The sequence below is a fragment of the Crotalus tigris genome, unplaced genomic scaffold (genome assembly GCF_016545835.1).
Source record: "Crotalus tigris isolate CLP2741 ecotype Arizona unplaced genomic scaffold, ASM1654583v1 scf7180000019729.178681, whole genome shotgun sequence".
Classification (NCBI taxonomy): domain Eukaryota; kingdom Metazoa; phylum Chordata; class Lepidosauria; order Squamata; family Viperidae; genus Crotalus; species Crotalus tigris.
In genome coordinates, this window is record NW_024097686.1 from 37517 (window position 1) to 61892 (window position 24376).

At 42.9% G+C, this 24376-nt stretch overlaps 1 protein-coding gene across 4 annotated transcripts in view; it reads left to right on the forward strand.

The window, feature by feature from the left end:
* Nucleotides 1–24376, forward strand: part of LOC120317598 (disks large homolog 2) — a 111021-nt gene that overhangs the window by 13459 nt on the left and 73186 nt on the right. For all 4 annotated transcript variants that reach the window (XM_039364317.1, XM_039364316.1, XM_039364319.1 and 1 more), the window contains exon 2: nucleotides 18288–18402. In XM_039364317.1, the coding sequence (XP_039220251.1) occupies nucleotides 18332–18402 (71 nt within the window). In that variant the 5' untranslated portion in view covers nucleotides 18288–18331. The remainder of the gene's footprint in view (nucleotides 1–18287; nucleotides 18403–24376) is intronic.

The following is a 24376-nucleotide window of genomic DNA, read 5'->3' on the forward strand; positions in this document are numbered from 1 at the left end:
AACAACTAGCCATGCAGCACCTTTGCTAGTGCAAAATTTTAAAACAAAGTGAAGCAAAGAGATGCAAAACTTAATCCAATTATAAATTAAGGAATTGCAGTGTCGAAATACCCCGAAGGTTTGATTAATTTCCAAGAACAGGGCCAGCAAATCTGAGTAACAGAACGAAAGAGTATAAGGGACCTTGGAGGTCCTCTAGTCCAACCCCCTGCTCAGGCAGGAAACCGTATACCATTTCAAACAAATGGTTGTCCAATCCTACGCTCGAACAATTCCGATTGATCAATTTGTGTGGATCTGAACCATCCACACAAGATACACAGGAACAAAAGTGGCTACAAATCCACATATGTAGCATCACCCAAAGAAAAACGCCTACTAAAAGGCAAACACATAGGGTCTGCAACCCACAATTTCAGCAACTTTACGAAGGGGAGGGGATTCTGGGAGCTGAAGTTTCTTCTTTACAAGATTGATGAGGTTGGGAAACAATAACTCTCAGTTATTGATAATTATTACAAACTTTGTAACATCGTCTAAGAAACTTAGACAATGCACAAGGCATCGCCATGCTGAGCGTATAGGTCAAAAAAGGGGAAAAAAATAAGGGAGGGGGAAATGGAGGAACCCCCCCCCTTTGTTTCATTCTCTGATGGACTGTTAACTCTGGCAGATATGCAGTCATCAAGAGTCAATTTAGGAACAGAGTCCTGGCTGCAGCTGCATGTCAAGGCGGTTTCTGTATAAACAACCTCAGGTTTTTCTGATCTGGAATCAGCTGCACGGCCTCTCTTTTTCCACCTTTCTTTTTCCATTTTAAAGCAAATTGTTTTGTTCAAGAGCAGAGGCCAGATTTGTTTTTTGTTTTTTTTAAAAAAAGGCTGACTGGGTCAGCAATGTAGCTGAGCATGACAGTCCAATTAGCACCCACCAGGAGCCTCTAATGAAATTGAAGAGAGTTGGACCCTATGGGGAGACAGGCTGTGTCTCCAGATTATTTTGGAAAGAAGGAAGGAAGGCAGGGAAGGAGAGAGGGAGAGAGGGAGGAAGGAAGGAAGAAGGGAAGGGAGGGAGGGAAGGGAGGGAGGGAGAAAGGGAAGGATGAGAAGGAAGGAGGGAAGGGAGGGAGGGAGGGAGGGAGGGAGAAAGGGAAGGAAAGGAGCAAGGAAGGAAGGAAGAAGGAGGAGGGAGGGGAGGGAGGGAGGTAGAGGAGGGAGGGAGAAAGGGAAGGATGGGAAGGAAAGGAAGGAAGGAAGAAGGGAGGGGAGGGAGGGAGAAAGGGAAGGATGGGAAGGAAAGGAAGGAAGGAGAGAAGGAAGGAAGGAAGAAGGGAGGGAGGGAGGGAGAAAGGGAAGGATGGGAAGGGAAGGAAAGAGAGAAGGAAGGAAGGAAGAAGGGAGGGAGGGAGAAAGGGAAGGATGGGAAGGAAAGGAAGGAAGGAGAGAAGGAAGGAAGGAAGAAGGGAGGGAGGGAGGGAAGGGAGGGGAAAGGGAAGGATGGGAAGGAAAGGAAGGAAGGAGAGAAGAAGGAAGGAGGAGGAAGGGAGGGAGGGAGGGAGAAAGGAAGGAAGGAAAGGAAGGAAGGAAGGAGAGAAGGAAGGAAGGAAGAAGGGAGGGAGGGAAGGGAGGGAGGGAGAAAGGGAAGGATGGAAAGGAAAGGAAGGAAGGAGAGAAGGAAGGAAGGAAGAAGGGAGGGAGGGGAGGGAGGGAGAAAGGGAAGGATGGGAAGGAAAGGAAGGAAGGAAGGAAGAAAAGGGAGGGAGGAAGGGAAGGAAAGGAAGGAGGGAGGAAGGGAGGGAAGAAAGGAAGGAAGGAAGAAGGGAAGGGAGGGAGGGAGGGAACAGGGAGAAAGGGAAGGAAGGAAGGAAGGAAGGAAGGAAGGAAGGAAGGAAGGAAGGAAGGGTGTTAAAGTTGTGACAGTAGTATCACTTGAACAGGTTGGCTGGCAGCTTAAGTTATTTTTTTTTCTTTTCTTTTTGCCATGTGAACAAGTGTTGCCCACCAGATAAAACAGCAACTGGCTTCAGACCAGGATCCAAGAAGTTGGCTCCTAAACGCATTCAAGTCCTTGTTTGTAAGGCCCAGTACAGTCAAGGCTGCATGGGAGTGGCCAGAAATCCCTGAGCGTCCCCAGTAGATTCCGCTTTCCTTGCACATTGAATGTGATCAGGAAGGCAACATTGGGGTTTGTTGGTGAAAGTGCTCAGCTGGGAGTGGGGGGACAGAGATTCGAGCCGCCTCTTCCCAGCAAGCTCCCTGTGGCCCTGGGACCAGTTGCGCTCTCTCCTCTCAACCTGTCTCAGTTGCTATGGGGGAAAATAGCAAGAGGAAGCATTATGTTGTATGGTGGGATCTCCTGCCCCTGCCCTTCATCCCCTTGCCCCTCCTGCTCCTGCTCCTCCTCCACCTCCCTTTCTCCCCCCTTCTCCACCTCCTCCTCTTCTTCTTCCCCTTCGCCTCTTCCTCCTCCCCCTCCATTTCTCCATCCCCTTCCCCCTCCTGCTCCTCCTCCATCTCCCCTTCTCAACCCCTTCCCCCTCGTCCTCCATCTATTCCTCCCCCTCCCTGTCCTCTTCTCCATCTCCTTGCCCCTCCTGCTCCTGCTCCTCCTTCACCCATACCCCTTCCCCCTCCTCCACTTCCTCTTCTCCTCCTCCTCCTCCCCTTCCCCTTCTCCTCCTCCTCCTCCTCCACATCCTCTTCTCTTTCTCCTCCTCCTCCTCCCCTTCTCCATCCCCTTCCCCCTTCTCCTCCTCTTCTCCTTCTCCTCCTCCTCCACCTTCCCTTCTTCACCCATACCCCTCCCCCTCCTCCCCCTCCTCTTCTCCTTCTCCTCCTCCTCCCCTTCCCCTTTTCCATCCCCTTCTCCCCTTCTCCTCCTCCTCCCCTTCCCCTTCTCCATTTCCTTCCCCCTCCTCCTCCTCCCCTTCCCCTTCTCCTCCTCCCCTTCCCCTTCCCCCCTTCTCTTCTCTTTCTCCTCCTCCCCTTCCCCTTCTTCATCCCCTTCCCCCTCCTCCTCTTCTCCTTCTCCTCCTGCCCCTCCCCTCCCCTTCTCCATCCCCTTCCCCCCCCTCCTCTTCTCCTCCTCCTTTTGCTTTTCCTCTTCCTTCTCCTTCTCCATCCCTTCCCTTGCCCTCTCCTCCTCCTCCCCTCCTCCTCCTCCCCCCCCCCGTTGTTGTTGTTATTGATGATGATTTCATGAAATCTAATTAAATAAACTAATTCCCTCTCATCTGAGTCTGTTCTGGAAGGTTAGGGATAGGTCTGTGATCTTTCAAGGAAGACAGGTGCATTTCTGGTTGGTTTTCAATTGCTCAGAAGGCAGGGCACCTTCTCTTTTTGACAGCCCTAAATATTACTCCAACCTCTTTGAAACCTCTAAGTCTGCTTGCTTATTGCTTTATTGGATTTTGGGACTACAAGGAGATGACAATTAAAAAGTAGTGATGGATCACAGCTTCACTAGGTCAATGCAGTATTCGTTGTATTGCTTTCAACTCACATTCAATCACCTTGAATTCTGATCTATGTTCTGCCTTGGGGGGGTTAGGTGTGCAAAAAACTTCTAGGTATTGCGGAAAGAAAAGTCTTCATCATGATTCACCCGAGCCGGGGATAAACAACATGGTGACTGCTTTAGAAAGAAGTTTGCAGTTTATTGAAGAGCCAGACAGAAAGATGGTTCTGGCAGGAAAGAGGAGGAAAAAAAGGACTGGGCATATGTGGGTGGTAGGTTTTTATACCCTCTCGAGCCTTTTGTTTGAAGTAGTTTCCTGTTCCTGTTTCAGGCTTTGTATTTTCTGTGTAACGTATTCTGACCTGAGTCTGGGTGTGTCTTTCTGGTATTCTTGATGGTGGCGGGTTAATCCTATTATGTCCCAAGGGTTATATCCTGCTTCCCTGGTGCTGGGGCTAATGATTCCTAGAGTTGGGTGGGGTATTCAGATTTTAGATGTCTTTGTCTTCCTAAGCTTCTAGCTCCAACTTTCCTGATGGTTTACATCTGCATTTGTACAGAGCTGGCTTCTGGTTGGGATGGAGAGACTTGGGGGCAGGGTTGGTTTCTGCTTTTAAAATCTTTTTGAGGAAATATATTTTTCTGCCATTTTAATATTTCCTTCTCTGGGAGGCTGACTTCCCACAGTATGAATTGCCTACGATTTTAAATAAAAGGTGACCCCCTCATCATCCCCCAGAAGCCAGCATTTAATCCATTATCAACTCTGAAGATGCTGACAGACCCTCTAAATGTAGTAACATCACTCCAGATTGTCACCCAGATGAAATTTAAAACCCCATATTGCTTTACAAATGGCTCAGCAGAACTGTGGAGAGTAGAATAGGAGACAGTGTGTGTGTGTGTCTTTGTGTCTCTCATTTCAAAGGACAAACTGTGGATAACATTGGCAGGGTTTTTTCCAGCATCATTTTGTTTTATCCTAGGTAGGTTTTCAAAGCTCTTAGAATATAAAAGAGCCAGTTTTGGGTTTTGGGTTTAAGGCAACCGGTTAGAAGTCAGGAGATTGTGAGTTCTAGTCCTGCCTAGGACATGAAAACTGGCTGGATGATTTTGGGCCAATCATCAGGAGACAGTGAGTTCTAGGCCCGCCTTAGGCATGAAAGTCATCTGGGCCAATCACCAAGAGACAGTGAGTTCTAGTCCTGTCTTAGGCCTGAAAGTCATCAGTATGACTTTGTGCCAATTAACAGGAGGTGGTGAGTTCTAGGCCCGCCTTAGGCATGAATGTCCTCTGTGTGACTTTAGGCCAATCACCAGGAGGTGGTGAGTTCTAGGCCCGCCTTAGGCATGAAGGACAGCTGGGTGACGTTGGGCCCAGCACTCTCTCTTAGCCCAGTCCACAATTTTGTTGTGAGAAAAATAGAAGGAAGAGCAAGTATTAGATATATTCACCACCTTGAAGTATTTATCAAAAATACTAAAGGTGGGATAATAAATGAACAAATAGTAATTTTTAAAAATTAGTGACAGAAATCTGTCTGATAATTGAAATGGACTCAAAGATAGCTGGAAGTACAGTTTAGGCAAGTGCCAATAGCTCCAGAGATTTGAGAGGGTTTTCTAGCCTGGACCCTAGATTTTTGCCGAACTGCATCCATCTCCAAAATGCAGGATTTTACAAAGTGTGGAACTGTGCGATCCTTTTGTCAAGGAACATAGATGTAACTAGATGCAGTTCCCAAATCCAGCTGATTTGTACTGATCTGACCCATTGTAGGTGGGCTCCTTCTGAAGTGGAATGAATTTGAATCAGAAGCCTTCCCAATTTTCATTCGTATTTCAGAGCTAGAGTGCAAAAAGCCTTGGAATGTCTGCCAAATGGCTGCATCCCTCCCTAAACCATGAAAAAATGTAAATACAGAAGCAAGGAAAGTAGGAGTTGTTTTATGACTGTCAAATATCTAGCTTCAATAAAACCATTTATGTGTTCCTCCCAAACTATCTCCAGACCAGAAGAAAAGGTTTAAAGTTTGGATCCTATAGTCCTCTCTAAGCTTGGCTGTTTACTTGCAGATGTTTTGTTACCCAACTAGGCAAGTAAACTATCAAACTCAGAGAGCACCAAGGTCCCCACCGTTCAGTCATGAACTACAGATATTGTCTTCTAAAGACTAAAGTAATTTATAATAATAATAGTAGTAAAGTTGGAAGGGACCTTGGAGGTCATCTAGTCCAACCCCCTGCTCAGGCAGGAAACCCTACACCATTTCAGACAAATGGCTGTCCAGTCTCTTCTTAAAAACTTCCAGTGTTGGAGCATTTACTGCTTCTGGAGGCAGGTGTTCCACTGATTAATTGTTCTCACTGTCAGGAAGTTTCTCCTTATTTCTAGGTTGCTTCTCTCCTTGATTAGTTTCCACCCGTTGCTTCTTGTCCTGCCTTCAGGTGCTTTGGAAAATAGCTTAATTCCCTCTTCTTTATGGCAGCCCCTGAGATATTGGAATACTGCTATCATGTCCCCCCCTTGTCCTTCTCTTCGTTAAACTAGACATACCCAATTCCAGCAACCGTTCCTTGTATGTTTTAGCCTCCAGCCCCCTAATCATCTTTGTTGCTCTTCTCTGTACTCTTTCTAGAGTCTCAACATCACATCATGGTGACCAAAACAGGATATTTACTGTCGCTTAGTCTTGTTAGTTCTGTCTTCCAGATTCTGCAAAGAATCTGAAGCTCTTGAAAAGTTCCTTTATGTCAGTGGTTCTCAACCTGTGGGTCGGGACCCCATTTGGGGTCGAACGACCATTTCACGGGGGTTGCCAAATCACGCTGTCTGCCATTTTTTTTCCCTTTTCCCTAGCTGTCCTACTCCCTCTTATTGGTGGCCACACCCACTTGGGGGTCACCACAACATGGGGAACTGTATTATGGGGTCACGGCATTAGAAAGGTTGAGAACCACTGCTTTACGTGTATTAGAAATATCCTATAATTTCAGGATTGGGTTGAAATCAACCAAAGCAAAAAGGGAATTTTCTATTCCCTCTGCCTCCTTGGTAAATCTCTTTTTTATTTAAAAAAAAAAAGTCAAAGGAAATTCAAGTATATTCTTCACTGAACAACTTGCCTGCTCTTTTTTCTAATACGTTGCAAGTTTCTTAGTTGGGACCATTTCTGTATTGGGTGCCATTTTTACAACAACTGTTCCTAAGGGTTCTGGAAAGCCAAGAACGTTCTTTTTTGGATGTTCTTCCTAGCTTAAAGCCAAATCAGGGCAAGACAAATTGGGCTTCCTTCCAAGTTGAACAAATCCAAAGGGAATCCTGTAATCAGCATGCTTCCCAAATTTGAACAAAATGTGTACGTTCAATGCATAATTATTAACACTGGTGTATATCATAGTGACAGCCCCAAATCAATGTAGAAAAAGGTAAGCAAAATTGCTTAATACTGAGAACATGGAGCATAGAATAATAGAGTTGGAAGTGACCTTAGAGGTCTTCTAGTCCAACCCCCTGTTCAAGCAGGAGACCCTATCATTCTGTACAAATGGTTGTCCAGTCTCTTCTTGAAAACCTCCAGTGATAGAACACTCACCACTTCTGAAGGCAATCCGTTGCACTGATTAGTTATTCTCACTGTCAGGTAATTTTTCCTTAGTTCTAGGTTGCGTCTCTCTTTAATTATTACTTCTTGTCCTGCCTTTGGGTGCTTTGGATAATAGGTCAAACCCCCTCTTCTCTCTGGCAGCCACTCAAGTACCGGAAGACAGCTATCATGTCACCCCTAGTCCTTTTCTTCATTAGACTAGGCATATCTAGTTCCCTCAACCCTTCATCACATGTTTTAGCTCCAGACCCCTTATCATCTTTGTTGCTCTTCTCTGCACTCTTCCTAGAGCAGAGGTCTTCAAACTTGGCCCTTTTATGACTTGTGGACTCAACTCCCAGAATTCTTCAGCCAGTGTGCCTGGCTGAGGAGTTCTGGGAGTTGAAGTCCTCCAAGTTTGAAGACCCCTGTCCTAGAATCTCAACATATTTTTCTTATCATGGTGACCAGAACTGGACACAACATTCTAAGTGTGGTCTTGCAGTGTATTTCAAAAGTTTATTCCAAAACTGTAAGCTTGAGGGGAAATTTAAAAACCATCCTAGAAAATTTCAGTTGTCTTGGCAAATGTCCCTATTTTTGCTAAGAAAACTACTTTGACATACCCATGTAGTCACCAAGAATTGAGCTCAGCTTGAGGGCTAGTTTATTTTTATTAATGATCACGTTCAGTCACACAATAGAGTGTGTTGTCACGATGAATCATCATATGAAGAAAATGTTTATCAAATGGGTAAATGATTTAAAATTGTCTATTAATTATAATCATGCTGGCCATAATTACCACAGATGAAGCTAATTCCATAGTACATCGTATTTATTGCAGCTGTTGAATAGATTGTAGAGTTGGGTAGCCCAAACAAACATTTTTGAATTCTGATGCTTCTCAAGCCCAGTAGATCACCATCTCCTATTCAGTCACTTGTCTTAAGTAATCACAACAATCTTGAGATAAGTCCTTCCTACATCTTTGAAGGTTACGCGCATAGCAAGTGTTAAGAGATGTTATGAGTCATTACTAGAAAGCATCACAAAATGTCATCTTCCTTTCAGCTCTAGACTTTATTCCCTTTTCCTTCTTTCTTCATTTTTAATCCAACTTTATTAATGTATTGATCCCCTACAATGTAATGGTCCTCCTTGGATTGTCATAGAGCTTTAACCAATCCCAAAGATGCTTTTTCCACCAAGCAACTGGACGTTCTTGTTTTTCTTTGAAGACTTTTCAATTCTCATCCAAGAAGCTTCTTCAGCTCTGACTGGATGGTGGGGAATAGAAAGATTTATACTCCTTGCATTCTTTCCATTTTCCACCATCCAGTCAGAGTTGAAGAAACTTCTTGGATGAGAAGAGAAACGTCTTCAAAGAAAAACAAGAAAGTCCAGTTGCCTCATGAAAAAAAGCATCTTTGGGATAACTATGACCTGGATGACTGAGAATCTCCATAGACATTTGCCTTAACTAATATCACCTTTTCTCCCCAATTCTTTTTGGCTGTTGACATTGTAGCTCCAAAGATTGATTGCTGTGATGTCCATGAGACAAACTGCGGCTCATGTACCACATGTAGCCCAATCATGTATGGTTCCATGGATTCTTCAACACTGATCGATGGAGTGCCATTAAAACAGTGTTGACATTTAACAACCAGGTTGAAATATTTTATCCAGGAAAACCTGCCCCCGGCTTGGTCCTTTAGACCTTCCAACACTGCATCCATCACTGTGCAGGTAGTCCTCAACTTGCAATAATTTGCTTAATGCCATTCAAACAGCTAAGGGAATCACTGCACTTGTTAAATGAATCATGTGGTCATTAAGTAGATCTGGGTTACACCATTGACTTTGCTGGCGGGAAGCTGGCTTAGAAAGTTCCAAATAGTGATCACATGACCCTGGCGTACTGTAACCATCCTAAAAAAACGTTCCAGTTGCCAGGTGCCCAACTTTTGATCATGTACCATGGGGATGCTTCTAAAACCTCAGGAACAAGGGCAAAATGTAATTGCAATAATTCAATAAATATATATATATATGCATCTTAAAGTGTATAGTTAAGAAAAATACCATGATAGGGCATTGCATGCGAAAACAACTAGACACAAAGATGCTTTTTTCCCCGTGCCATCACTCTGCTGAACACCTAATTCCCACAATACTGGGAATTGTGGGGCTGTATTGCTATTATCGTTCTCATATTCTCATCTTTCCTACTACCTTCTCCTATTGGTATCTATGATTTATCATTTGTTTGTATTTTATTATTAATAATTGCAACTATGATTTATGATCTATGACCTATAACTTTGTTGTTTGTTTGTACACTGAGAGCTTGTGTACCAGAGACAAATTCCTTGTGTGTCTAATCACACTTGGTCAATAAAGAATTCTATTCTGTTCTGTTCTGTTCTATTATTTCCTGTTGTTCTGTTCTATTCTATTCTATTCTATTCTATTCTATTCTATTCTTTCCTATTCTATTCTATTCCATTCCATTCCATTCTATTCTATTCTATTCTATTCTATTCTATTCTATTCTATTCTATTCTATTCTATTCTCATCATCGTCACCATATATTCTATTCTATTCTATTCTATTCTATTCTATTCTATTCTATTCTATTCTATTCTATTCTCATCATCGTCACCATATATTCTATTCTATTCTATTCTATTCTATTCTATTCTATTCTATTCTATTCTATTCTATTCTATTCTATTCTATTCTATTCTATTCTATTCTTTCCTATTCTATTCTATTCTATTCTATTCTATTCTATTCTATTCTATTCTATTCTATTCTATTCTATTCTATTCTTTCCTGTTCTATTCTATTCTATTCTATTCTATTCTATTTCTATTTCTATTTCTATTTCTATTTCTGTTTCCATTTCATTCTAAAGCACATCCTATCAACTTCCCTTCGTGTTCGAAACTCATGCATTTTCCACTCAGAAATGTAGCTTAACTCTTAGGAACGTGAGTTAAGGAAAGCTAAAACTGGAAAACATGAAAAATCAATACTGCACTCTTTTTAAAAGATGCACATATGTACCAAGAGAGGTCCATTTGATCTTGACATTTTTTTCAGATTCATGCTGGGCTCTTAGCTGCACCTTGACATTTATATTAGCAGGAAGTACATCTCTCCATACTTCAAAATGACTTTTCCCTGCTGTTTTCACATCCTTGTTAAAAGCCTGGGATCAGAATAGAGTCATTTTCCACAGAGGTTGCTACGGTAAATCTAAACTCCATGGGCCCCCAGGAGAGATAGTCCTTGACTTACACTAGTTCATTTAGTTGACCGTTCACTGAAAAAAAGTGATTTATGACTGTTTTTCACACATATGACTGTTGCAATATCCCCATGTTACGTAATCAAAATTCAGACGCAACTGATCCGTGTTTATGACGGTTGCAGCTTCCCGGGGTCACGTGATTCCCTTTCGCGGCCTTGTGGCAAGCAAAGTCAACAGGGAAGCCAAATTCATTTAACAACCGCGTTACTAACTTCACAACCGCAGTGATTCACTGAACCACTTTGGCAAGAAAGGTTATTAAAATCCAGCAAACCTCACTTAACAACCGTCCCATTTAGCAACCAAAATTTTCGGCTCAGTCATGGACAGAAGTCAAGGACTATGGAACAAGTTGCCTCCAAAAGTTGTGCATGCTCCAACACTGGAAGTTTTTAAGAAGTGATTGGTGGACAATATATGTCTGAAATGGTATAGGGTTTCCTGCCTGAGCAGGGGGTTGGACTAGATGACCTCCATATAGGCAACCAGCCCATATTTATGACTTTTGCAGCATCCCCCTGTCACATGACCACAATTTAAGATAGTTTGGTGTTTACTTCCAATTTTCAGCAAAAATGACCCCTAGCAAACAATATTTTGCATAACAACTGCATTACTCACTTAATGACTACCTCCAAAAAGGTTGCAAAACCAGGTCTGATCATGTGATGATCTGCTTTGCAACTGTGATATGCAGGCTCCATTATGGTCATAAATCAAGGATCACCTGCGGGCACAAGAGCAAAGCTACTAGCCCTTGTTAACTATCAAGTTCAATCCAGGATGGTGCATGACTCCGCTCTCCATGGTTGAATTTTTCTGTAGGAAATTTTAAAAAAATAATAATTAAAAAGTGACTTTTCTTGGGTAATGTCTCCACCCCATTCTGCAAGCCTCAGGAAACAGAATTTTCTTGCCAGAGCTCAAAGCACTGAGTTGCAGTGGAGATGCTGAGTTTTAAAGAGGAAACGCTTATGGGCAACTGAGGCTGTACAAAGATCAGAGGGAAATGGAACAATGAGACTCAGCCTTCAGTGCAAGTGAAAATATATGGAAATGTGCCCAGCCTAGCACTGGAACTGGATATTGATGGAGTATCTCTTAGGTTCTGTTAATGCCTTTTCCAAGTCAAGTACAGGTCGCCCTTGATTTACATCCATAATTGAACTCAAAATTTCATTGCTAAGCAAGACAGTTGGTTGATTGCCATTCTATTGGTTGATTGCCTTTTGGTGCTTCGGAAAATAGGCAAGACAAGAAACAATGGTTGGAAACTTGGAATACTGCATTCAGTTATGTGAAAAAGATGTTGGATCTTTAGAAAGAGTGCAGAGAAGAGCGACAAAGATGATCAGGGGATTGGAAGCTAAAACATATAAGGAACGGTTGCTGGAATTGGGTAGGTCTAGTTTAATGAAGAGCAGGATGAGGGGGGGACATGATAGCATCTTCCAATATCTCAGGGGCTGCCCCAAAGAAGAGGGAGTCAAGCTATTCTCCAAGGCGTCTGAAGGCAGGACAAGAAGCAACGGGTGGAAACTAATCAAGGGAGAGAAGCAACCTAGAACTAAGGAGAAATTTCCTGACAGTTAGAACAATTAATCAGTGGAACAACCTGCCTCCATAAGTTGTGAATGCTCCAACACTGGAAGTTTTTAAGAAGAGAGTGGACAGCCGTTTGTCTGAATTGATGTAGGATTTCCTGCTTGAGCAAGGGGTTGGACAAGAAGACCTCCAAGGTCCCTTCCAACATCATCATCATCATCATCATTATTATTATTATTATTATTATTATTATTATTAATCATCGCACAGTCAGCCAGATGTTCAGACTAGATTTGGCATTTTTGTCTACCTATCGAGTTCTTACCAAGGACCCGGGATAGACAGATGTGGATGTTTGATGATATTACAGATATCGTCGCAGGCTGGAAGCAGTTCCTAGTAAGGCCGCCTTTTGCAATTGATTAATGGCGAATTTGTCAATGCCAATGGTGTTCAAGTGGTTATTATTATTATTATTATATTATTATTATTATTATCATCATCATCATCATCCAAGGAAAGAAGCAATCTAGAACCTTGGAGAAATTTCCTAACGATAAGAGCAATCAAACAACGGAATAGCTTGCCTTCAGAAGTTGTGGGTACTCCATCATTGGAGGCTTTCAAAAAGAGACTGTGGGCAACCATATGTCTTATATGACTAATTTTACGACCTGATTTTACAACCTTTTCTGCAACAGTCATAAAACAAATGCCATAGCCGTCAAGTGAGCCAACAGTTCACAGAGGGGTTGGTTTTGCTAAAAATCAGAAGTAATAGCCAGTTTTCGGCAACACTGCCATAAAACATGGTCATATAAACATGGACGCTGCAAATGGCCATAAATGCAGGTGTTTGCCAAATGCCTGATATACAGTCACATGATCATAGGGGAGGAGTTGCCAGGTCATAAGTACCCCTAGGATGGGGTAGACAACCTTGGCTCTTTTATGACTTGTGGACTTCAACTCCCAGAATTCCTGAGCCAGCATGGCTCAGCTTGGAAACTCTCCCTTTCTCCTCAGCATGGCTGGCTCAGGAATTCTGGGAGTTGAAGTCCACGAGTCATAAAAGAGCCAAGGTTGCCTACCCCTGCCCTAGGAAGATCCATTGTAACTATGAATGGTTCTGAATCGAGGACTACCTATAAAAAACCTCCCTTTTTATGACGCTGTAATCCCTTAATTCAGGGTAGAGCCAGGGTGATTGGACTGAGCTGAGTATTTACTGGCCGGATGCCCTGCCTGACGCCTATGCAGAGTGCACAGCAGATATTTTCTCTTTGAGCTCTGAGAGAGAAACATCAATGGCTGCCTAGGATTGAGCTCAAAACTTTCCAAGTGGGAGGCAAACATCTTCACCGCTAGGCCACCACGCCTCTTGATCAATCAAGGACTACCTATAACGTGCTTGAAAATGAAATGGTTGTTGAAGCACATCCCTGAACATAATAACCGTGGCTCATAGATAAGCCCATGTGAACTTAGTGAAATTGTTCATCATGGTTTAGTCCAAACCGGGGATAAACAACATGACGATTGCTTTAGAAAGAAGCTTGAAGTTTATTGAAGAGGAGAGCCAGACAGAAAGATGGTTCTGGCAGAAAAGAAAGAGAGCACATGTAGGGAGTGGGTTTTTATACCCTCTGGAGCCTTTTGTTTGGAGTTGTTTCCTGTTCCTGTTTGAGGCTATTTCTTGTGTCATGTATTCTGACCTGAGTTTAGGTGTGCCCTTTGGCATCTGTCGGTTAATCCTATTATGTCCTGTCTTAGAGTTTGGGTGGGGTATGTAGATTTTAGGCGTCTCGGTCTTCCTAAGCTTCTAGCTTCAACCTTCCTGATGGTTTACATCTGCATTTCTATAGAGCTAGTTTCTGCTTGGGGAAGTGAGACTTGAGGCTAGTAAGAAAAACGACATGCTTTTCTGCCTCTTTAAGATCCTTTGAGGAAATATATTTTCCTGCCCTTTTAATATTTCCTTCTCTGGGGGGGACTGACTTCCCACAAAATAAAACTCTGCTCTAGTTATGAGAAAGTTCACCTGCTCAGAGTATAAACTGGTGATGAGCTGATGCTACAACATTCCCGAGACCTAGCTTTTGATCCTACTCCTCGCTCCGCACTTGGAGGCCTAAATTTTTTTGATCCCTTTTTTTTTTTTTTTTTTTCTTTTTTTTTTTAGGAAGGCAGCTGAAACCCAAGCAAAAGTTTTACAAATAAAGAACCACCCTAAGCCTCAACCACCAGCCCGGACTTCCCAGAGACTGGATATAGGATAAATTTAGATAGACAGAACATTAAAGTGATAAGCTGAGGGGATCTACATACAGAACTGAAGTGATCTAGCTGAGACATCAGCAGCAGAGAACGGGAAAGATGATAAAAGAGAGCCATTGCAGATTTTATAGACATGCAGGTATGAGGTAATCTCTTTCTGTGGAATGAAGGTCCTGGATGTTGTGCCTTCATAGAGAGAGAAGAAGGGCTTCATTTTCTCCTTGCACAACTGAGATCAAAGTTTCTGTTGCTAAGTGAGACATTTGTTAAGAGTTTTGCCCCATTTTACGACCTTCCTTGCCACCGTTGTTAAGTGAATCACTGCAGTTGTTAAGCTAGTTTCACGGTTGTTAAATGAACCTGGCTTCCCCATTGATTCTGCTCATCAGAAGGTCATAAATGGTGATCACAGGACCCTGGGACAGTGCAACCGTCATAAATACGAGTCAGTTGCCAAGCGTCTGAATTCTGATCACGTGACCTTGAGGAAGGCTGCAATGCGGCATCTGAAGAAGTGAATTTACCTCACCATCACTATTTTCTCTCGCTTTCCCAAGGGAGAGGTACAATTGGACCGGTGGTCCTCAACTTACGACCACAATTGAGCCTCAAAATTTCTGTCACTAAGTGAGACATTTTACGACATTTCTTGCCCCATTTGCTATGTCCATCACTGCAGTTGTTAAATTAGTAACACAAATGTTAAAGGAATCTAGCTTTGCTTGTCAGAAGGTCACAAAAGGGGATCGCATGATCCCGGGACCCTGCAACCGTCATAAATATGAGTCAGCTGCCAAGTGTCTGAATTTGGATCCCGTGAGCTGCTGTGTCGTTAAGTGTGACCTACGCTCAGAGCTCACTTTTTTCAAGTGCCGTTGTAACTTCGAACGGTCACTAGATCAATGGTTGCAAGTCGAGGACTGTCTGCATTAGATAGGTTCACTGCCTTGGGTCATTTGTAACAAATAAAGGTGGGGTGTAAATTAAATAAATAAATGTGCCCAAACAAAAGAGAAACAATTCTTTACATACTTAATTTAAAAAAAAAATGGAGTCCAATCCTGTGGTTCGTTTCCTCAGGATCCGCCATGGGTCATTTACCTTCAGGCAGTGTTCTCTTTCTGTTGACAGGTGCCTGCAGCCTACCTGAGGCAGCTTTGGGTCACCTGAGGCGTTCGTGCTTGAAGCAGATCCAGAAAATTCTCTTCTGCAGCCTCTGAAAACCACATGAAAAAACGCTTTTTTTGGTGCTTTTTTTTTCAGGAAGGAACTGGACTTTTTTGTGTTTTTCTTTTGAAGACGTTTCACTTCTCATCCAAGAAGCTTCTTCAGCTCTGACTAGACCAAGGGTAGGCAACCTTGGCTCTTTTATGACTCGTGGACTTCAACCCCCAGAATTCCTGAGCCAGCCATGCTGAGGGGAAAGGGAGAGGTTTCCAAGCTGAGCCATGCCGGCTCAGGAATTCTGGGAGTTGAAGTCCATGAGTCATAAAAGAGCTTACCCCTGGTCTAAAGTATGTTAACTTTAGTTCTAGGCCAAGGAGCTTCTTTAGCTCTCCGCTCTCCACTGTCTAGTCCAGGGGTAGGCAACCTTGGCTCTTTTATGACTCGTGGACTTCAACTCCCAGAATTCCTGAGCCAGCATGGCTGGTTCAGGAATTCTGGGAATTGAAGTCCACGAGTCATAAAAGAGCCAAGGTTGCCTACCCCTGGACTAGACAGTGGAGAGCGGAGAGCTAAAGAAGCTCCTTGGATGAGAAGTGAAATGTCTTCAAAGAGAAAAAAAAGTCCTGTTGCTTCTTGAAAAAAAGTACCTTTAGGACAATCATACCTGGATGACTGAGAATCTCCATAGACATACCCCATTCTCACACAATTTGGGGGGGGGCGCATCCAGACACAGCATGAGAGCGCAACCCTCGTGAATGACTTCCAAGGGAGTCCAGAGGCTGTGTGAGAACAACCCCCCCCCCATCCTCACACCATCTTTCCAGCCTCCAAAAATCATGTGAGAACGGGGTGTGCTTTCAAGAATAGCTGTTGTCGGCCGTTAGCGAATGTTGGCATCTTGGCATGTCAACTATGACACGCGTGTGTCATAGGTTCACCGTCCCTGTGCTGCTTTGGTATGATATAAATTTTAATAGGCCAGGAAGAAAGGCTTTTGAAAAACGGCTATGACATTTCTGCCATTTGGAAACGCTGACAAAAAGGATTCTGACACATTTCGACAATGTTGCTTAGAATGTTATATGGGTTTTTGTGGATTTTTTTGGAAGGGGGGGCAGAAACGGGGTGGCAATTATACAAGTCAATATTTCCAGCTAATGAATAAAAATAGCTGCCTGTTATTTTGCAGTAGCAATACAGTCTGGGATGTATGCCAAGACGAACAGCAAATATTGGGTTAAGTTTATGAGCAGAAGGAAAAGAAATGCACATAGGGAAATAACATTGTTAATTATGATATAAAATTATCATACGGTATGTGGTGAGAGTCCTGCGTAATGAATAACCAAGAAACAACTCCAGGTCTTACGACCATAGTTGAGCTATGTGTTGGTCAGAATGTTCTTGATGATTCCTTGATAAGGCTGTTGTTAAGCTCCCTTCGTAGCACTGATGGCATTACCTAGTTGGGTAATAAAACATCTGCAAAAAAATAACCAAGCTCAGAGAGATATTTAGAATTAGAATAACAGAGTTGGAAGGGATCTTTTAGGTCATTTAGTCCAACCCCCTACACCATTTCAGACAAATGGCTGTCTAGCCTCTTCTTAAAAACCTCCGGTGATGAAGCACCAACAATATCTGAAGGCAGTCTGTTCCATTGGTTGATAGTTCTCACTGTCAGAAAATTTTCTCCTTACTATATTTCCAGGTTGAATCTCTCCTTGATTAGTTTCCATCCGTTATTCCTTGACCTGCCTTCAGGTGCTTTGGAAAATAGGTTGACCCCCTCCTCTCTGTAACAGCCCCTCAAATATTGGAACACTGCTATCATGTCTTCCCTGGTCCTTCTCTTCACTAGCCATGCCCAGTTCCTGTAATCATTCTTCATATATTTTAGCCTCCAGTCCTCTGATCATCTTTGTTGCTCTTCTCTGTACTCTTTCTAGATTCTCAACATCTTTTTTATAGCGTGGAGACCAAAATTGATTGCAGTATTCTCGGTGTGGTCTTACTAAGGCTTTATAGAGTGGTATTAGTACCTCACGTGATCTTGATTGAATCCCTCTGTGAATGCAGTTTAGGATTGCCTTGGCTTTTTTGGCTGCCGCCGCACACTGTTGACTCATATTTAATTGATTGTCCGCTAAGATTCCAAGATCCCTCTCACAGTTGCTGCTATTAAACCTGGTTTCGCCCAATTTATATGTGTGCTTTTAGGTGCAGCTAGAGAGTAGATTTCAGTAAATCCTTAGGAGAAATATCTTGATGGTTCTCTTAATTTTGGAGGCAATTCTTTCAGATGTCTTGAAGCAGAAAATGAATGACAATGCGTGGGGAGGTTGAAGTGCTATTGGAGGCTGGACTAGGTAACCAAGTCTATGATTTCAAAATTCAGAGAAGTAATAGTACCACTTCTAAGTGTATGATTTTATAATTCTACAGGTAGTCCTCAACTTACAATTCATTTAGTGACCGTTTGAAGTTACAATGGCACTGAAAGAAATGATTTATGACCATTTTTCACACTTATGACCATTGCAGCGTCCCCATAGTTATGTGCTTTACATTTGGATGCTTGACAACTGGTTTACACTTACGACAGCTGCACTGGTCATTAGTGTGAAAAACAGTCATAAGTCACATTTTTAGTGCCATGGTAACTTTGAGCGGTCACTAAATGAACTGTCGTAAATCGAGGACCACCTGTACTAGAGCTATAGGTTAGACTACAGAATCCGAAAACAAAGAAGGCAATTAACTTAGACAATCCATATCTACTAATTTCAGAAGTGAGAATTTTGCTGTGATATTATTTCATCTTCTTCAAGCACGGATATTCCGAAGTTTACATTACACATATAACTAAATCCATATGAAATGATAAATCAATTTATTAAAAAGGGTTTTAAATTTTTTTTTTTTACAGAGTACGCTCGATTTGAGGCCAAAATCCATGATCTGCGCGAACAGATGATGAATCACAGCATGAGTTCCGGGTCAGGCTCCCTGCGAACCAATCAAAAGCGTTCCCTCTATGTCAGGTAGGCAAACCAAAGGCTGCCATTGGCCAGCGATACATGGTGGGAAGAAACCACATCCAAAATGGCACCTTGTCTTCTTAGATTCCTTTTGATGTTGCAGAAAGAACTGGAAAGGGCTGTTGTTTAAACAGGAAAAATAATTGAACAAACCAAGAAACGGCGACTTTCTTGAATTTCTTGAATCCCCTTCTTGAATTTTTACAGGTAGTCCTCAACTTATAGCCACAATTGAGCCCAAAAGTTCTGTTGCTGAGCAAGACAGCTGTTAACTGAGTTTTGCCCCATTTTATGACCTTTCATGCCACCGTTGTTAAGTGAATCCCTGCAGTTGTTCAGTTAGTAATGCGGTTGTTAAGTGAATTTGGCTTCCTCGCTGACTTTGCTTGTCGGGTTGCGAAAAGTGATCACGTGACTCAGGGACACTGCAACCGTCATAAATATGAGTCAGTTGCCAAGTGTCTGAATTTTGATCATGCAGTGGTTGTTTAAAAAATGGTCATAAGTCACTGTTTGTGAGTGCCGTTGTCACTTTGAATGGTCACTAAACAAATTGTTGTAAGTCGAGAACTACCTGTACTGCTAAGAGAAGTTTGGCAATACTCTAGAACAGTGGTTCTCAACCTGTGGGTCGGGACCCCATTTGGGGTCGAACGACCATTTCACGGGGGTCGCCAAACAATGCAATCCGCCATTTTTTTCCCCCTTTTCCTTAGCTGTGCTACTCCCTTTTATTCTATTGGCTTTTGAAAGCCAATAGAATAGACTCTCTTGAATAGAGTCTAATTCTATTGGCTTTCAAAAGCCAATAGGAATTGTCCAGGCTGTCTCTGCCCTGCTGAGCCCGCCAAAAGTCCCATTCTGCAAACGGTGCTGCACCAGTTGAGTAGTCCTCGACTTACGACCGGTTGAGTAGTCCTCGACTTATGACCGGTTGGGGGTCGCGGCATTAAAAAGGTTGAGAACCACTGCTCTAGAACCTACTATTAGCTCTTCATAATGGTTAGAGTGGCAGTCAAAAGAGAGATAAAGTGAGGCTCAAATCCATCCTGAGATAACCAGTATCTCTTTTTAATCCATCGATTTTTTTAAAAAATATTTTATTGATTTTTTATTATTACAAATCTTTAGTGCTCGGTAAACAACGTGTTGCCTGGGTCCACATATTTAACATTAATAATAATACAGCTTCCATTCCTACTCTTTACTCCGTTTTTCTAGCCATTTATAAAAATTATCCCATGTTTGAAAGTCTTCTGTATCTTGTTTCCCTTTCATTATCAATGCAAGCCTATCCATTTCCGCAGTCCAAAATTTTCTTAATTATATCTTCTTCAGTTAATCCACTGAATTTTTGTCTCTCACCATAGTCTGGTGATGAAATGTTTCACCTTGGTAAAAAAAAAAAAAAATGATTGGAGATGGAGGAGATATTTCAACCACCGGAAGGGGTGTCACAAAGATGAAGATCAAAATAACGCAAGACTTCATTACAGAATAATGCAGAATAATAGATCGGAATAGGATCGTGGTAGCTCATGAGGTTAGAACTCCAGTTTGAGATTAGCAAGCCCTTGTTTGAGACCTAAGTGCTGCTGCATGTCGGGGTGAGCTCCTGTCACTTGCTCCAGCTCCTTGCGGACACATGAAAGGAGCCTCCACGGATATCTCCTGGGCAATGGTGATGTCACCAGCTAATCTTTTCAACCCAGAAGCACCTTGAACAGTGCCTCCAACACGAATGGGACAGGGATATATCAGGAATTATAGTTGACAATGATGATTGCATAATTCAGATTTCAAAAAAAGAAATGAATGCCTTGAAGGAAAAATTGTGACTACATTTTAGGAAAAGTGGTTATTGCATTTCAGGAAAAAAAGTGTATTTTGGGAAGAAATGTCCAACTGCAGGAGACTCTGGGCTCTGTACAGAATGAAAACTTGAACAATGTAAAGAAACAAATAAAATGCATCCAGAAATGTCATCTAAAACAGAACCAACACATGCCAAACTCACACGTACAGAAGCTCACCCACTACAGGTAGTCCTTGACTTACGACGATTCGTTTAGCAACCATTCAGAGTTAGAATGGCACTGAAAATAGTGACTCACAACTGGTCCTCACACAACCATTACAACATCCATAGTCAAAAAATCAAAATTTACAACAGTTGTAGCAGGGGTCTTCAGACTGGGCAACTTTAAGACTTGTGGACTTCAGCTCCCTAGAATTCCTCAGCCAGCCCTGGCTGGCTGAAGAATTCTGGGAGTTGAAGTCCACAAGTCTTACAGTTGCCAAGTTTGAAGACCCCTGAGTTGTAGCATTATACGATCGTGCGATTGTTAATTGAGATCTTCTCAGCCAGCTACTGACAAGCACAGTCAATGCAAATGTCTATGAGATTCTCAATTATCCAAGTCATGGTTGTCCCAAAGGTGCTTTTTCAGGAGGCAACTGGACTTCCTTTTTTCTTTGAAGATGTTTTGCTTCTCATCCAAGAAGCTTCTTCAGCTCTGACTGGATGGTGGGGAATGGAAGGATTATATCCCTTGCAGGCAAAACCTACTTAACTACCACTTTCCCTCGCAATGTCCCAATTCTGATGGTAATTCGAGGACTACCTGTGCCCTGTCCCACCCTAACTACGTTTTCAGGGCTTTACAGAACTTCATCAGGGTAGAAACCATACAGATCTCTGGGGCAATATTATTCCAGCGAGTAGGCATTGTGACCGACAGAGCTTCTTGATAGATGACATTGTTTAATTGATGGAACCAGAAGCAGGCTGATTCTACTAGAACTTCCTAGCAGTAAAAGTGGAAGCAATTATCCAGAGAATTGGTGGACCCACTTTCTTTGGATGTGTTGAGCAGGAGCTAGGTAGCCATAATGCTTGTATCTGCACTCCCTTAACCGTGTAGGATGCTGAACTCAATGGCCTAAAATCTTGCCTTCTAGCTCTGTTTCTATAAATTAAAGAATCTTAATTTCCCTTGAGTGAAGAATGTGGTACAGCAAGATAGAAAAGAACATTTTCCCCTCCAGAGGCATAGTTCTAGAAAGCAGAATAACAGAGTTGGAAGGGATCTTGGAGGTCTTCTAGTCCAACCCTCTGCTTAGGCAGGAAACCCTATACCATTTCAGACAAATGATTGCCCAGTCTCTTCTTAAAAACCTCCAGTGTTGGAGCACCCACAACTTCTGGAGGCAAGTTGTTTCACTGATTAATTGTTCTCACTGTCAGGAAATTTCTCTTTAGTTCTAGGTTGCTTCTCTCCTTGATTAGTTTCCATCCATCGCTTCTTCTCCTGCCTTCTGGTACTTTGGAGAATAGGTTATGCCCTCTTCTTTATGGCAGCCCCTTAGATGTTTGGAATACTGCTTGGGAACGGATTATGATTTATGTAGATAGTCCATCTGCTGACAGCACTTGACCTTGCTAGATGGTGGAGGAGATGTTGGTGGATGATGGCCTTAAATCAACCAACAACCTGGAATTTACTTCTATTTGCTCCAACATCCCTATCTGAGATGCATTTGATCTATCTTGCTTTCTCCACATTTGTAGGACAAAGCAGGAACTCAATTCTACTCACCTTCTAGTTGACTGTTGTCCTTCTTCAACGCAACAGCTGAATTGTGTTGGAGTAATATGGATAATATACAAAGGGTCAAAGCATAATATCTTCTCTCTCTCTCTCTCTCTCTCTCTCTCTCTCCATCTATCCATTTATCTATCCATCCATCCAACCAACCATCCATATCTGTCTGTCTGTCTGTCTGTCTGTCTGTCTGTCTGTCTGTCTATCTATCTATCTATCTATCTATCTATCTATCTTTATCTCTATCTCTATCTATCTATCTATCTATCTATCTCTGTCTATTTATCTATCTATCATGTGCAGGCAAGAGCTTTCATGTTTGCTTTTTGGATTTTAAGGACTAAAAATAATATAAAAGCAAATGGATTCCCCTATGAATTTATTTTATTTACCCATTTGTTCACTTTCTTTAGTTGCCCATCTCAATCAATGACCCTCAGCAGCTTACAATTAAAAAAATATATACAACAATTGTAAAAACATTACAAAAGCAATACTAAAAATCAAAATAAATATACACAGCAGCTTAGCTAGTTAACAGTAAAAGCAGGAAACGGGGCCCTTAACACATTCAGGACGCCTGGCTCAAGAATGCAGCCAGGTTTTTTAAGACCTTATGAAAAGCCAACAGGCTTGGGGTCATTCTGATCTCCGAGGGGAGAACATTCCACAGAGCAGGGGCCACTGCAGAAAAGACCCACCTTCTAGTTCAGACATGTTAAACACAAGGCCCGGGGGCCGGATGCGGCCACAAAATGGTTTCATGTGGCCTGTGAAGCCATCCTGGAAACAGTGAGGGAACAGACCCCACTGCCGTGGCCCTGGCCCAGGCCAGCCGGGAGCCAATGTATAATTTTGTGGTGGCCATCTTGGCACTTGCCCCAGTGGACCATGCCTTGGCATTTGCCCCAGTCCCACCCCCTTCTGCCAGAGACCCTCAGATCTGTCCCGCTCCTGCCCAGGCCCCCACAGGCATCCTTGATGCGAATGATGTAGAACTGGCCACGCCCACCCAGTAGGCCGCACCCACTCTGGCCACACCTACCCGCCCCCCCCCAAGGGCAACCACAATACTGATGCGGCCCTCAGTGAAATTGAGTTTGACACCCCTGTTCTAGTTCCTACCAGCCAACACTTTGTTTGATGGGATCTGCAGCATGCCCAAGCACTTGAGAAAAGGCAGTCCCAAGGATAAAGACAGTGATTAGCTTCAGTGTGGTTTACACTTTGTACTCCTTGTATAAACAAGTTTCTGGATATAGAAACTTCTTTCTTTGAGCAAGAAGGAAGCTGTCCTTCCAAGCTCTTTGTTGATGTTGTTGTTCAGTCGCTAAGTCATGCCCAACTCTTCATGACCCCATAGGGGGTAGGCAACCTTGGCTCTTCTATGACTTGTGGACTTCAACTCCCAGAATTCCCGAGCCTTCATGACTTGTGGACTTCAACTCCCAGAATTCCTGGACTAGCATGGCTGGCTTAGGAATTCTGGGAGTTGAAGTCCACAAGTCATAAAAGAGCCAAGGTTGCCTACCTCTGCCATAGACCATAGCGCACCAAGATCCCCTGGTCTTCCACTGTCTCCTGCAGTTTGACCAAATTCATATTCTTTGTGTCAATGACCCTATCTAACCATCTCCTCTTATGCCGTCCCTTTCTCCTTTTCCCTTCCATCTTTCCCAACATCCGGGTCTTTTTGAAGAGTCCTCTCTTCTCATTGGATGGCCAAAGTATTTGAGCTTCGGCTCCAAAGGACAGTCAGGGTGGATTTCCTTTAGAATCGACTGATTGGATCTCCTTGCAGTCCAATGGACTCTCAAGAGTCTTCTCCTACACCACAATTCAGAAGCATCCATTCTTCCGCACTCAGCCTTCCTTACGGTCCAACTCTCACGAATACATTTTCACTGGGTTCCTAGCTCTATTGCTCCTTTAATATCTCTTTCCTTGCTTTCATTTGGTAAGACACGCTCCTTCTGCTGCTTCTTTGGTTCAAGGATCTTGATGATTAGAGATGGAGGGAAGGCAATTTCACTGGCATCACCTTTTCCCTGCAGTGATGATTGCTCACGCTGGAACTAATTCAGTTGATGACCTTACATAGATCCAATTAAGCCTGGGCTTTTAAGAATATGTCAGCATGACGGGGAGAGAGAAAGGAGAGTACCCTGTTGGGAAGAAACACTGTGGTTTTAGAGGGAAGATTAATTGTGTTATTTTGGCTGGTAGTGGATGGGGAGGGTCAAAAGAATTAATCAGCAGTGGTTCTTTAAAGCATTAGTAGAGCAGAACGTGATTAACCGAGCATTGCCCACTGAGGGCTAAGGCAAACAAACTTTGGGAGAATCTGCCTGAGGCAGCGTTGCACAACCTTA